The sequence below is a fragment of the Plasmodium inui genome, assembly GCF_000524495.1.
Source record: "Plasmodium inui San Antonio 1 unplaced genomic scaffold supercont1.1, whole genome shotgun sequence".
In the NCBI taxonomy this organism is placed as follows: Eukaryota; Apicomplexa; class Aconoidasida; order Haemosporida; family Plasmodiidae; genus Plasmodium; species Plasmodium inui.
In genome coordinates, this window is record NW_008481835.1 from 1,401,912 (window position 1) to 1,417,361 (window position 15,450).

The 15,450-nt window shown below is 43.7% G+C and overlaps 2 protein-coding genes across 2 annotated transcripts; one reads left to right on the top strand and one right to left on the bottom strand.

Moving 5' to 3' along the window:
* Positions 1 to 2,463: 2,463 nt before the first annotated feature.
* Positions 2,464 to 3,304, top strand: C922_00323 (centrin-2; the record flags this gene model as incomplete). Its single annotated transcript, XM_008815940.1, has 3 exons — positions 2,464 to 2,587; positions 2,776 to 2,930; positions 3,077 to 3,304. 3 exons carry the CDS (start codon positions 2,464 to 2,466, stop codon positions 3,302 to 3,304), a joined length of 507 nt encoding a protein of 168 aa, XP_008814162.1.
* A 992-nt stretch (positions 3,305 to 4,296) lies between these two features.
* On the bottom strand, positions 4,297 to 12,786 carry C922_00324 (hypothetical protein; the record flags this gene model as incomplete). Its single annotated transcript, XM_008815941.1, has 1 exon — positions 4,297 to 12,786. One exon carries the CDS (start codon positions 12,784 to 12,786, stop codon positions 4,297 to 4,299), a length of 8,490 nt encoding a protein of 2,829 aa, XP_008814163.1.
* Between the last annotated feature and the right edge of the window lie 2,664 nt (positions 12,787 to 15,450).

Genomic DNA, 15,450 nt, shown 5'->3' on the forward strand with positions numbered 1-15,450 from the left:
TTTTCATATGTTTACTTTTTGAATTTAAAATAATTTTTTTTTTTTAGTGAAAATGCATTGAAGAAATGCCTCTTATGAACCTGCGTCTATTTGTGTGCGAGCGCATAGTGATGTCCCTACCTCCTGGGGTGTATTTTTCGACTCACCTTTTTTTTCTTTTCTATGCATTTGAGTTTGAGGTGTCAAAATGGTTCGCTCCAATTGTGTTTGAAATAGTACTAAGTAATGAAGGTGATTGCTAATGCGGGGTGGAATGAAACCAAGGAATCCTTTTATGAAGCACCCCGTGGAAAGAGTTCCATCGCATATTGGTGTGGTGGGCGCTACCAAATGTGCAACTTTAAAAGGTTGCCTCTTGTCCTCCCCCTCATAAGTCTTCCCATACATCCATGCGCATTTTTCTCTCGTTTGGAAAAATGCGCCAAGGGGACAAGGGAAAAAAATGAACCAAGCAAATACTGGACCAAACCATAGCATAACGAAATGTGGTTAGAAGGATGGCCCTAACTGAGGTTTCGTAAAATAACCTTCCCATTCCAACTTCACTCAATAGGAGTTGTCATTCCTTTATGAAAATTTCCAATCGAAGGTGACATTGTTTCGCGCCGTACATACATTCGCATGGCAAAGGTTCCATTAAAAGGGTAGGAATTGATAAAAACGGATAGCTAAAGTGGTACATATGGGACGACTGCTGCGGCAGTAACGTGGTTACGGGAAATGCTCAATGTAAGAGCACATCCTGGGAATTCTTCTTTCCAAAGGTGAGCTGAGCATCTACTTCATATAAGAGCCGGCTTTACTATCCATTTCGCTGTATGGATAATTAGCCATCTGTTTAATCGTGTGCACCTGTATGTAATAATAGTGAGCACGATATGCTCCAATGGGGGCAACCTACGTGTAGGTATTACACACGCACCCGAGATGGAAACAAGCAGAGATGTACCATCCTCAAGATAACCTATTAGACAGCAGTTATTCCTTCTTTTTGCTAAATATGTGCAGAGGTGTACACGATGCGCTGTCTACATTCACCCCTTCTGACAAATGGGCAGAAATGTAAACAACGCGATGAGTTACACAGAAAGGCCTAATTGTACGCAGCGGATGAAAAGGAGTTTCCTTATTACACGTGCTTAATGTAAAACTGAGTTTACCCTTCGTCAAACTTTTAAATAGACAAGGAGGGACACCCGTCGCGACTGCCATGAAGGACGTTTTGCGAATAGGAAATTCTTTCGCATGATTAGGTGAAAAGACGCGTTGCATGATAAAGCGGAAGGGTGTTAAAATGGAAATGATTGTCCCTTTTTTGCTGCCTTAAAATGGCCTACCCGTCCATGCCGTGTGCAGAAACGTAAACAGATGGGAGCGGCTACGACCCGATGCAATCAGACGATTACACAAAATGGATAAAAAAATAAATTGGGCTCTTCCTTGTGAGGAAGTTCCCACTACGTTTAAGAAAAAAAAAAATTCCCCGCTGCTATGGATATACTTACGCTGATATATGGAATCGTCGAGGCAGGCACTGGCGAGGGGAAAAACACTTAACCGTTTGGCACACAGAACATGGGTAACAATAAATGTGTCCATTTGTGCCATTTTGCGCGATTAAGTGCTCCATGGCAAGTAAAGTTTACATATGCACCAATGTGTACATAATGATGAAAGCGAATTGCAGCCATCACATCAAACGGAGGGGGAAGAAGAAAAAAAAAAATCACTTGGATGAAATCCATTAAAATTAAACAGAGGGAGGGGCAAAGCGCAGGGGAAGTTACGAGAGAAAATGAAAAGGCCAAAATTTGCCTGATTTGCAATCACAATTGGGGGGTGGAAAAAAAAGAAAGTGCAAGGGAAAAAGCGAAACAGACAAAAAAAGAGGATGGGAAAAAACGGAACAGACAAAAAAAGAAGAAAAAAAAAAAGAAAAAACACACGACATAGTCCGTATCACAACACACTCCGCATTGACTTCCACACTCGCACGCCTAAGTCCATACGTACACATGTAATAATTTAACCATCTTCGCGAAGCAGGAAGTGTAAATTTACAGATACGCTTCTTCCACTCACGGGAGGAAAAACAAATAATTAAAAATTCGGAGGAGGTTTCAACTTTTTTCCCACGAGTGTTTATACATAAAGGTGAAGCAATAAAAAAAAAAAAAAAGGAAAAAAAAGTTAAAAAGAAATATTCGAGGGAATTTGCGCGTGCACGTATAAGTACAGATATTATTATTATTGCGAAACATGCCAATCTTCGCTTGACTCCGGTGTACGTCCTTACAGCTCTCTTCTTCCTTCACCAGGAGTGATTGTGTTCGAAAGAAAGGCGGCGAATATCTCCAAAGTGAAAAACAAAAGGAAGGAAAAGAAAAAAATAAAAGAAAATCTTCAAAACGTCCGAAATATCCAAAATACTCTACTTTAACATCGCCCAAAGCATATAAGCTAATGACAGAAAATACATCAGTTAGGAGGAGGTATGAAAAGAGCTTCACAGAACGACCGGGCTTCACAGAAGATGAAATTGAGGAAATAAGGGAAGCGTTTAATTTGTTAGATACCGATGGGACAGGTGCGAAAAGGGAAAAAAAAAAGATGACATATGAACGGTTGAAGCAGTTCTATTCATTTTTTCCTTTTTCTTTTCGTTTCAGAACCCGGGGCCCATTTTACACAAAATGAGCCACAGGCTTTGCACACTCAGTTAAGCTTTTTTTTTATCTCCCCCCCTTCCCCGTCGTCTTTCACTTTTCCCCGCAGGCACCATCGACCCGAAGGAAATAAAGTGCGCCATGCAGAGCCTAGGGTTAGACGTTAAGAACCCAATGATATTCAGGATGATAGCCGATCTTGAGAAAGATGGATACTCCTCCATTGACTTCGAGGAGTTTATGGAGGTCATCACGTCCAAACTGGTATGCCTGCATCGACATCGCGCATGTGCGTACTGGCATGTGTGTACCAACATGTGTGTCCTCACATGTGTGTATAATGTGTTATCGTGGCCATTCCCGTTTCACACGACGCACTCACCGAATTGGTTTCTCCACCCACCTAATAGGGAAACAAAGACACGCGGGAAGGCATCCAAAGAATTTTCAACCTCTTCGATGATGACAAAACGGGGGCAATATCACTGAAGAATTTAAAAAGAGTTTCAAAGGAGTTAGGAGAGACGTTAACCGATGAGGAGCTGCGGGATATGATTGATCGTGCAGATTCCAAGGGTGAGGGGGAAATTTCCTTCGAAGATTTTTACACCATAATGACAAAGAAGAGCTTCTTGTGATGAAACCCTGGGGGGTAAGACGTCGTCTATGGGGGGGAGGCCACAAAAGATGCGCCCCTATAACAACCGCAGAATTGGACGCCTCATCTGAGCAACAAATTTTCATCTAATGAGAAATCGACCTTTTTAGATAAGCCACTTTGGCAAAATAGGGAACGATGTGATTATGTCGTTATGTGGATCAATCCGCTACACACACCCTTCAGGGGTGAATGTCAATTTTACGATGGGAACATTTCCCAACCACGTTGTGCAGTTTTACTGTGTGATTGCTGCACCTGGTATGATGATATAGGCAGGATGACTACCTGGCGGTTCGAAGCCATTACCAAAGTGTATATTTAATTAAATGCCAATTGGGTTACGAAAGGAGATGTCCCAGCGTGGAGATTGACAGAAAGCTATGTTATGTAATTGTATGAGTATGTGCCTGTGTTGAGCGCACCTTCCCTCCCCCCCTCCTATGGCATATTTTTGCCCCTCCGTAGGAGTGTGAAAAAGGTACACTCCACAGTGTGGCGTCCTTCGAACGAAGCGCTCGCTGCGAAAATGCGTTTCCTTTATTTATTTTTTTTTTTCGTACGGCATTGCCGATGCCAGAATTTAACACCTTTTACAAATGTACAATCGTTCGATCGTTTCTCCGTCTGCTGGTTCGTCCGTACGACCGTACGACGCGTGTGTGTGCACGTTGGCACGCCACACATCGAGGCAGTTTTATGTCTTGTTCCGGGGGATAGGCCGTGGGGAAAGGCGCACAGCACAGCCTTTTAATAAAGATTCGATCATTTAAAAAAAAAAAAAAAAAACGTACAGAAGAAAATCTGATGAGATGCTAACATAAAAAAAGGGAAGGCGAAATTGATAAGTGATGAACAGAGTAGGAGCGAGGGAAACAAACTCCCAATTTGTATGCACCACGGTTTTGCCGCCTCATTAAGTTGGACGTTATTACTTCCCACCTCTGCTTTGCTGTGAGGGCGGGAACAAACTCAGGCGATCAAATTCTGGTTAGTAAACTTGTGGCGGATGTAAGTGTAAAGCTCCTTTATTTGTTCCTTGGGGTAATAGTGCACGTCGTCCGAGAAAGTGGAATTAATGAGGTCATTAAACGTTACGGCATTTCTGTACAGGTCCTCCACTAAGTGAAGCGAAAATTCCTTATTGTTGAAAATGTACTTGAAGAGGTAAAACGTGTCAATAATTAAGTTCCTCAAATTTATCGTAATAAATATGTTGACATTTTTCAAAATTTTTTTTTCCATTTTGGTGATAATTTCAACGAGCATGTTAATCACGACAAGGATTTTTTTTCCATTTCCTTTTATAACGTTAACTAGGTTCTGCATAATTTCATCTTCATTCTTTGTCTTATCGATGTGATAGAGTTCTTTTTTTTTGAAAAAGTTTATGTATTCAAAAAAATTCGTTTTCATGAAATGGTTTATGTTGGCTACCTGTACGTGCATGTGGAAATGTTTGTTGTGCGTCTTTTCGTATTCCTTTACAAAGGAGCTGTTGATGAGCGTGGCTGAGATTCTCTTGTAGAAATAGTCGCCCTTGGACGCGTACAGGTTGACGAGGTCATCCAGGATGGAACGGTTCACCATGTAGACGAAGTAGCACGCGAAGTTGTCTTCGCAGGGATTGGGGGAGGCGGTGGTGGCCTCCCGGGTGGGGGCGTTCGCTCCGCTGGTTAGTTCACTTGCCTGGGCAGCGGGGACAGCGGCCAGTTGGTTAGTCACATCGGCAGGCACGGCGTCAGTCACACCGCTACCGACATCACTACCCAAACCGCCAGTCATAGCGCTCCCCACAACAGCGCGGCCCTCCTCCGCGTTCGTGTAGTCCCTCCTGCGCAGGCTGAATATGTTGCCGGAGACAATCTTCTGCATGATGTGAAATTTTATATACTTCGAAATGTCCTTGAAGAAGAAGGAGTAATAGTCGAGGTATTCCGAATCATGCAGATCACTCAGCTCGCTGTTGTTGGAAGTCTGCGCCTGGATCCACTCCTCCGGCACGATGTCTTCATGCACCTTAATATAGGCATTCACCAGATTCTTATGAAAAATATAATCATTGTAAATATTATTTCGAGGTGCCTTCGTTCGAATGTTCTCAAAATACAGGGCAAATCGAATGCAATTCTCCGTGTCATCCGCCTGGAAAAATTTCTTCATGAGCATATACGCAACCTTAGTCTTGAAAATATTTTCATATCGAAAGTCATTATACAAGCAGGAGTTATTGAAAAAGTTCTCCATCACAATGTAGTCATTGTAGGAGGTAATGATTCGGTCGAAGAGCGTGTTGTATAGCAGAATGGGCATCTGAAACATGACGTACAGATTATTCTTGATATGATTCAAATACACACAAGCGATCTCCATTTCGTTGAAGCTTATCAAATGGGTAATATTTTTTAACTGCATATTTATATAGTACAGTAATTTTTTGTCACATATCTTTTTCAGAATATTAATTTTATCACTTTTTGTGTTCAGACAATTTGTGCGCAGATGGTTCGTTAGCTTCTTCAATTGGCTGTTCGTTTTGTTCTGTCCCAAAGTGGAGAGAGATGTCCCTCCAGCGACTTCCCCACTCACCGTTGCGCTAGTGGAGGTCGAACTTTTACTTATTTCATTCTCCCTCTCTATGGAGAAATAATTATAATGCTTCAGCATTGCTATGAGGTTAATATAGAGATATTCATATTTTTCTGTTTTAAAAATTTTGTACTTTTTTAAAACGTTCAGTATGTCCCTCTTGAGGATAAGTTCCAGTAGTATGCACTCGCATGCACTGAGTTTTTTAACTCTTATGTGTGACGGGAGGAATAGTTTGTTTTTTCTGGCCTTTCCTTTGCCCTTGGATAGGTAGAGGTACTTTTCTTTGATGTGCACATTGAGGGGCTCCTCTTTGTTGCTGTTGTCCATCACGTCCGACACGTCGCTGCTGTTCGAGTCGAGGATTTCTATCAGGCTGTTCTCCTTGCGCTCGGCGCTCCTCTTTCTGGCCTTGCTCCTCCTTCTCGAGAGCCTCTCACGATCGCTTCCGCGCCCACTTCTGGGGCTACTCCCACGACTACTTTGGGGGCTACTCCCACGACTACTTTGGGGGCTACTTCCACGACTACTTCGGGGGCTACTTCCACGACTACTTCGGGGGCTACTTCGGCGCTCACTTCCTACGTCGCTTCCTTCCATGTCCGCCTCCCCCCTGCTAGTCGGTTCATCGTCCCGGGGGCGTCCCCAGCTGCCCGAGAAGTCGGCACTACCGTTCGGCTCCTCCTGGTCCGTTGAATTGGTTACACTGTCCCTCTTGTGATCATCCGAATTTGTTGCGCTGTCCCTCTCATGGTCATCAGAATTGGTTTCACTGCCCCTCTCCTGATCATCCGAATTGTTCGCACTGTCCCTCTCCCGGTCTAGATGCTTCTTCTCCTTTCGACTGACCTTGCTATTCCCCTCCGTCTCGCCCCCCCCTTGTGTGTACTTATAATTAAACGACTTGTGGTTTTTATAAAGGTTCATATAGTAGTTAAGGTAGGAGGGATAAATTTTATTCGTGTACATAAAATTTTGGAAGTTTTTTTTCACGTCGAGGCTATTTTTTTGAAACCAAAAGTGATATATGTTGAAGGCTTCGAAGAGAGACAGCTTGGCATTCTTTAGGACGTATAAATTTTCGGCCGAAAGGAACAGCACACTTTCGTAGATGCAGCAGTTACGGTCTAACCTTTTCAGCATTTTTTTCGATAACATGTGGATCTCCTCAAATAAGTTAAAATTGTACGTTTCATCAAATTGGTTCTTTATCTTCATAATGCGGTTACAGAATTTATTAATTTTTTCGTTGTGTGGGTAGAAGAGGATAACTTTCTCTGCCCAGTAGTTGAGGTGAAAATTTAAAACACACAGAAATAGGTTTTGTCTGAGGTCATTCAAATCGATGATGTCTTTGTCTAAATCCACTTCTATATCATCGAATGATATTTTTTTGTTATAGGCTACAATTCGATCTACGCTTTTTTTGTCTGTAACTAAGTGGTCCTTCTTCGCATTTTTTATTGCCTTTCCATCATCATCCACGTCACTGCTTCCATCGTGATTTTCGTTCTTGTCGTTTTTCGAATTCATTAGGTAGTTATTCATTTTTAATCTTTCCAGAGTGGTCAGTTCTTCTGCTTTCTGTTTCGCTATTCTCTTGGCTTGGTCGTCTAGGAGGTTGTTCCCCTCACGAGTCACAAATGGGAAATTCGATTCATCCATGCTACCATGGTTCGGCCCACTCTGCTGTTTAAAATGTGCTGGGCCACCAATCGTGTTGTTCCTCTCGGCTGTTTGCTGATTACTGAGGCTAGTTCGGAGGCCAAATTGAGTTTCCTCTCCTGTGGGGGAGAAAATCCCACTGGAGTCGATACCATTCCCAGTTTTATCCTTTGTAGGATTGCCCCCCACCTCTTTGCTATCCCATAATGAAGCATTAGCATTGAGAACTCCAGTCTCGATTAAGCTGTTATATGGGGCACTTATACTCCTCTCATTAAGGGACGCACTTAGGATATCCTTACTTGGAATGTTGTCAAATTTTAATGTGTTTAAAATATTTTTCGTATCACTTAGTGCGCTGCCCAATTTGCTCTTTTTGAAGAACAAGCTGTCGGTGTTTAATTCATCTTCTTTTTCATCACCCAAGTGGCTTCCACGGTGTCCTTTCCTCTCCGAGTTGTCACCCCCCCACTGATTTGTCTCATCGGTGAAATCTCTCCCCTTGGACTTGGCCGCTCCACCCGCTTCATCCTGGTTGTTCAAGTCCACGTTCCTCCGTCTCTTCCTGTTCTTCACATCGTCGTAGTTTATGTGGTCGCTAATCTTTGGGCCGCCCACATTCGCACCCACCGCGTTACCGTCCGTGTCAACCCCGGCGAGGCTGAACTTAAATACATCGGAGCTCTCGGACTGCGTCGCGACAACATCCTTTTGCTTGCTGTCCCCAGCGATGGAAAAAATGGACATTTTGCTCTTCTCCTCACTTGTGTGCATTTCGTTAAAGGACGACTTTTTGCTGGGAAGGCCAAAAATGGGAGTCGACGTTCTGTCTTCTTTATTCGATGAAAATGTGAAGGGAGACGAGCTCGTTTTATTTTCTTCTGTTTTTGTATTGCCAAAACCGAAAGGGGAAGGAACGGAATCAGGTCCTTTAACATTCGCATCTTTATTTTGTCCATTTATGCTAGATAAAAATGCACTACCAAAAACTTGAAAATTCTCTTTTTCATTTTTGCTTGACAATTTTTCTTCACCTCCTTTGTCCTTCTCCGACAGGTCGTTTTTATCCTCCCCTTTTGGGTCCTCCTTCTGCTCGCTCTTTACACCTCCAGTTCCAAAAGCGAATATGCCACTTTGGGGTTTTTCCTTGTCTGTTGCTGCGCTGTTATTTTCACCCCCCTTATTTTCGCCGAATGGGAATAAACTGCTTTTCATTCCTCCCTGGAAGCTGCTTTTCTCATTTGGGTTATTACCGCTGATGGTGTTCGTTGAGGGCGTGGATGAGGTGGTATTATCTCCATTTCCTTCCTTGTTCGCAGGGTCCTCGACGGCACCACTTCCCGTGTTCGAGGCAGAAGTGGCGGAGCCAAAGATAGATCCTTTTTTGTCGCCCCACGTTGTCTTCGAGGTGTCAAGTGAGATACTGTTACTTCCGTTTCCTCTGTTTTGTCCAAAAAGGAAGGTACCACTGGGCGCATCGGTAGCGGCAGTGGGGCCAGAGGTTGTTCCCCCCTTGGAGACGTTATCCATCGAAGGGGTGTTAAAACTGAACGGAGTGACGCTACTGGAAGTTTTATTGCCAAGCAAACCATTCGACATGGACGTACCTAAAGAAGTATTAATCGCATTATTCGTATCCGTGGCCCCCATTTGGTTATTCGAAAATAAAGAGAGCATATTACTTTTGGCTGTTTTCCTCTTCCTCTCCTCTAGGGTTAATTTCTTCACGGGAATACTCAAAGCGGGGTTGTTATTTTGAGGATCATTTTTGTTCCCATCAGGGGGGGTGGGGAAGGGGTTCCATCCAAAGGTGTTGTTATTACTGTTTGTATTTCCACTGGTCTGATTATTTCCGAAGAGATTATTCGTACCGCTCTGAAATGAATTATTGCTGCTGCTTCCGAAGAGGCTATTGCTGGTGCTCTTCCCAAAGGCGATGGTATTATTGCTCTGCCCCATGCTACTCGATGGTGCATTGAAAGTTATTTTATTTCCCATCTGACTGCTGCTTTGGTTAATGAGATTATCCGCCTTATCTTGGTTGTTACTACCATTAGGATTTATGCCCCGACTTGGGCCGAGTCCAGGAGCGCCACCACTTCCACTGCCGCTGATGGCACTCCCACTGATGGCACTGCTGCTCTTGTTTTGTCCAAATATAACCTTCATGGGCTTGTCCTGATTAATCAGCAAGCTATCTTTATTCACATAGTTTGAACTGAAAATATTAGTTCCCTCATTTGGGTTATTATTCGGAGTTAAGAGTGTGTTATTTTTCACCCTCTTCGAAAAAAGTGGTTTCTTATTTACACTAAATTTCTGTCCCGTGTCTGTGGATAGCTTCAAATCTTTGAATAACTCCTTCGATCCATTTTCGCTATTAAACAGGTTGGCCAAATTGTTTGCACTTGTGGGGGTGCTCATCGGTTGGAAGTGCGACCCACTTGGGTTTATTTGCGACAAACTATTCCCCATGCCCATGTTCGCGCCTGGGTTTTGGGACAGACTGGAGCCGAAGCTGATGGAGCTGCCCGCGCCGCTGAGGGGGTTATTATTCAGCCCGAGGCTGCCGCTAATACTTCCGCTGATACTTGCGCCAATACTTCCGATGACACCAGCGGCAGCACCGCCGACACCGCCAACACCGCTGGCGGGCTTGCTAAACGGACTATGATTCCCTGCGCTGCTAGCCTGCATTCCAAAAATGTTGGTCTGGCCGGAGGTCCCGCCGGGACCGCTAGCGCCGAAAATGTTCTCGTTCGGCTTTCCACTCCCAAAAAATCCCTCCTTCTGCACACCAGGGGTGCCCTGAAAAACGGAGCTCGGCTTCAACGAGACGCAGGCGCTGCTGTTCATGAGGCTTCCGCCGCTGACACCAGTTGCGCCGCTTCCCGGTCCGAACCCCCCCAAGGCGCCCAAACCGCTACCTCCCCCAAGGCTACTCGTACTGTTCGGACCTGCCAAATTGGTAACCGCGGTACCCCCCCCGGGGATCGGCGAAAAAGCTGAGTCTCCCTTGCTCTTCTGGTCAAAAATTGACATAGGGGTAGTACCCGCGGACGAGGAACCCAACTGCATCTTGTCCGGATTTCCAGCTTGACTACTATTGCCAAAGGGAAAGAGACTTTGACTTTGGTTCTTCCCAGCGGCATTTGCAAAGAGGGAAGTGCTTTGTGCACTTTTCTCGAAACCAAAGATGCGGTTGTTCGTGCCGGAGGATAGGTTCACGTTTGTCGTTTCCGATGAGGAATTATTTTTCGAATCAAAGAGGTTGCTCGTTTGATTGGACAGATTGTTCATAAGATTGTTTCCAAGAGAGCTACTGTTTTGATTGCCAAAGCTGTTATTGCTAGTTAGGCTGTTCTTCATTCCAAATAGGCTCCCTGAGAGGGGGTTGTTCCCGCTAGGGTTCGAGCCTGTGGTGCTGGAGTTACCTTGCACGTTCAGACCTCCAGAAAAGGCGTTGTTAAACTTGGGCAAGAGGCTATTACCGGAGGGGTGCATGCTAGAATTACTGTTTAGAGAACCTCCAAAGAGGGACGTTGCCGCAGATGTGCTGCCGATGGACGGGTTGGTGTTGCTGCTCTTCCTGAATAGGCTGCTTTCATTACCTTTGTTGCTACTAAATATGTTGTTGCTTTGGTTAAAGCCTTTGAATGGGTTGCTGCTGCTGACGTTGTTGCCGGGCGAGGGAGCCACGTTTGGGGTCGAGATTTGCATGCCGCCAAGGGCAGCACTGCTACTCGTAGCACCAAAAAAGCCAGTGCTGCCAACACCTCCTGAGTTACCCACATTGGTGGAACTTCCGAAATGAGTGAATGTGTTAACCTTGCTCATATTTTCTAGATTTGAAGCTTTGTTTTTATTGTCCATATTAGTCGCATCCGGGAATCCTCCCCCCAGCTGTCTATTCCTATTTTTAAGATTGGGATAATCTAAGACGCCATTTTCAAAGTGATGATCACCGCTGTTGTGGTTGGAAGTGGAGGTACCCGTTGCCGCGGCAGCCATATGATAACTGCTATTGCTGGCACTCCTATGGTGAGTGTTTTTCTTCCTCCTCTTCTTCGCATGGGAAATATTAAAAATCTTGGGATGCAAATTGATGAACATTTCCAGCTGCTCATTTATCTTGTTAATACTTTTTTTTATCTCCAATTTATTATTTAGGTAATTTAAAAACCAAACAAATACGTTATACCTCGCATATTCAGATGAGTACCAATATTTGTGTATAATGAAGTTGGTGATGTGATAAAATATTTCTATATTGTTAAACTTTTTTTTTTCATTAAAAAGTAAGTTTTTAAATTCTATGATATAGTAATTTTTTTGACTTTCATCATTTTGGAAATTTCTTTGTCTCAAGTGTTTTTTCTTCCTTACGTCTATTTCTGTTTCTTCTTCATACTTGCTGCTTCCTCTCCGATTGCTCGTTATTTCATCATAATCATCATCTCCGTAATTGGACGAGTTGGCAGCTACAGATGTCGTTCTCGACCTCTTCTTTGACTCCTTCACGCGAGAGTTTTTTTTCCCATTTGTGTGATCCCCTTCAGAGCGTTCATTAGCTAATTGGGCACCCGCTTCCCTGGTGGTTGTCGCGTCCCCCCCCTCATCCTCTTCCTCCTCGCCTTCCAAATGCCTCAGCGTCTTTACGTTCACGTGCTTCTTATTTTGGAAGAAGTCAAAAAGGAGGCAAACGATTACTAAAATTTTCTGGTAGTACAAATTTTCGCAATCTAATTTTCGGACTACTAAAGTTTGCACCTTCCGAAGGACTTCCTCCACATTGTATTCGATGATCAATTTGTCGATATTTTTTTTACTCACATTTGTGTTGTTCTTTCCATTACTTCCTGGAGCTCCTCCCCCGTCGGCCGTCGCCGCCGATGCACCTGCATACAGCTTCTCATTATATAAACAGACTCGGTAAAAATGTATGTACCATTTGTTGATAAAATTTCCTGCACTATTTTCAATTTTTATAATGCTCTGGAAGTAGCTCAATAAGTTGTCCTTATAGTTTGACACAACCATGCATCTTGGCTTGTTCTTCCTGGGCGTGGAATATATTTGGTCGTAAATTATTTCCTTGTCCTGCCGGTCGTGTCTGTCACTGCGATCGTGCCGGTCACTCCCATCATACACATCATTCCTGTCCCCTCGATCATCGTAGTTCTTCCTTTTTCTTCCGTGCGAAACCATCTCCTTCGCGACTCTGACTTGTCTGATATTTATAATAGTGAAAAAGCATGGGAGAGGGAGAGAAAAAACTCACGACTGGGCTCTTCCCTGAACATAATTTCCCCCTTTTCGCTACGTCAATTTAGTGGGTCTGATCGCTTTGCAATGTAATATGCCACATGGGTGTGTCTTATTATAAAAGAAGGGAGCGCCCAGGGGGGGAGAAATAAAAACAAAAAGAGGCTCCCTTAACAGACAATGATGACGTATTGATGTTATTTTTCCTACTTAATCGGCTGCCCTATTTTCATAATTACACACGGTACACATCTAATGCAACTGTTGGCGCTTTGCTAATTTTATATAACTGCCAGGGTTGCAGAACCTGTCTGTGACGCGGGCGAGGAATGCCATGCGCATAATATACATGCAATGTACGCGCCTCCCGCTTTCGCCACATCGAGAGGGTCACTTCATCTGTGCACTTTTCTCCAAGGGGAGTGATCACCCAAAACCCACGTTGTTTCAAACAGGGTTGGGGGGCATAAACACTTGTGCTTATAATCCTCCAAGGAGCAAGCTGGACAGAATAAAAAAAAATAAAAAAAAAAAAAAAAAACAAATGAACAGGATTTAACTTCGTTCAAAATTTTACTTCTCTTCCTTGAGTTTCCCCCCTATTTAATGTTCACTCTGGAAGAGTAAATCGATGAGATAAGTGCTAGGTTCCCCGTAATTGAATTCAGCTCCCCTTGTCAAGTGTCGTATTTCATAAGGACATACGCGTGGTACGTACCTCTAAGTACGGAAGGGGAGAAACACGAATGAAAACAAAAACGTGTTGATAATTGCAGAAGGCGTCACGCGCAGGGGGACATGCGCGTAGCCCAATAAACATAGGGGTTAAAAACAAACATATAAGTCAAGCATATTTCTTTCTTTTTTACATAAGCAAAGATTGTTCTTGCTGGTACGATTACAATATGCCATTGAAGTACGCTTAACAGCCGTGTAAATACTATGACCGTTCGCGAGCGCTATGTGTTTACAATTCAGGCAAAGGGAAAAGAGGAAAAAGAAAAAAAAAAGAAAAAGAAAAGAAAAAAAAATACAAAACTGCGAAATGGTTCATCAAATGAAAAACGATTTATGGGAGAGGAGAAAAATAAATTCACAAGGGAATGGACGAACATTCGAACGAGCAAATGGCAAGCACGTGAAAAGAAAAGAAAAGAAGCGAATTACTCTTGGCAATAATTTTTCCATAAACGACATATGCACAGGTAAACTTCGTATCTTTTAAAAACGACTCGGCGGTAGGTACTTGCCTGTGTATTTCCTCCAGTACGCACTCGCAAGAGCTCGGAAGGAAAAGGGCGACTCCCCTATGTAATGCAAGCATATATATACCTGCACATATAATAGCTCCAGCACATATGTAACCCCTGTCCATATAATAGCCCCTGCACATATAATAGCCCCTGCACATATAATAGCCGCTGCACATATAATAGCCGCTGCACATATAATAGCCGCTGCACATATAATAGCCGCTGCACATATAATAGCCGCTGCACATATAATAGCCTCTGCGCATATAAGCTTAAAAAGGCCCGCACCATTTCCTTGCTGCCAACCACATGTGCTGAATTATTTGTTCACAGGATAAACGGGCTTAAGAACCAACATAGTTCCGTGTTTCCCTCGTCACACCGTAATGTGGCACCATGCACATGCAAAAGGAGGGGGGGAGGAAGCGCACTCAGAAAGGAAAAAAAAAAGGCATACACATATGTGTACGTACGTACGCACGTAGGCATATGGGCAGCACAAGTCTGTTCTGTTCAAAATGGAGGTATTCTTTCCTATTTTAAGGCATGCGGCTAGGCGGTCATACACAAATAAATTTATTTTGGGAAAGAGAAAAGAAGGCACGATGGGGTTTACTGATGAGTGACTGTTCATGGAAGTGTAGCATATACCCTCCCTATTGATGCCCTCACGCAGGAACGCACGTATGTATTTGCCTATAACTGCACCTGTAGGGGGTATCGAAACGGTGGCAAAACACAGTTATGTTCCCTTGCCAAAAGGAAGGAAAAAAGGAAAAAAGTGTGCACAGATGTTAAGAATTGGAAAGTGATGCATAGAGGGAAAAAATCATTTGGGAGATTTTATCTTGTAGTTTTTTTGCATGGTCTGTTCATCTACGGACGATGTTGCAACATATGTTTGGTATCCCCTCGCGGAAATTATGGCATACTTCTTGGACAGGTTTCACAAGAGAGTGGCCATCGATGAACTCACATTGGAAAGGGGAACAATCTTTAACCATTTAACGACATGGCAAGGGGGTAAACAAGGGAAGGAAAAAAGGTACCCTGGGGAGTAAGCCACATAGGGGCATATGCTAATTCGTTCGCTTTCCGCTCGTTCGCTATTCGCTCCATCGACCATTCGCTTGGTTGATGGTTTTTTTTTTTTTTTTTTTTTTTCCAAGGTTGCCTTTTAACCTTCCCACTTTGGGGACTCTCCCGTTAACGCAGAAAAAACAGCGCGCTGGGAACATGCAGAACGTTTTCCTCATTAACGCGAATGATCGGACACGCTCATCGGTGCTGAGTAAAAGCAAAAATACATATAGACAAAGATGAGTGCACACTGTGTACAAGCAGTCAGTCGCGC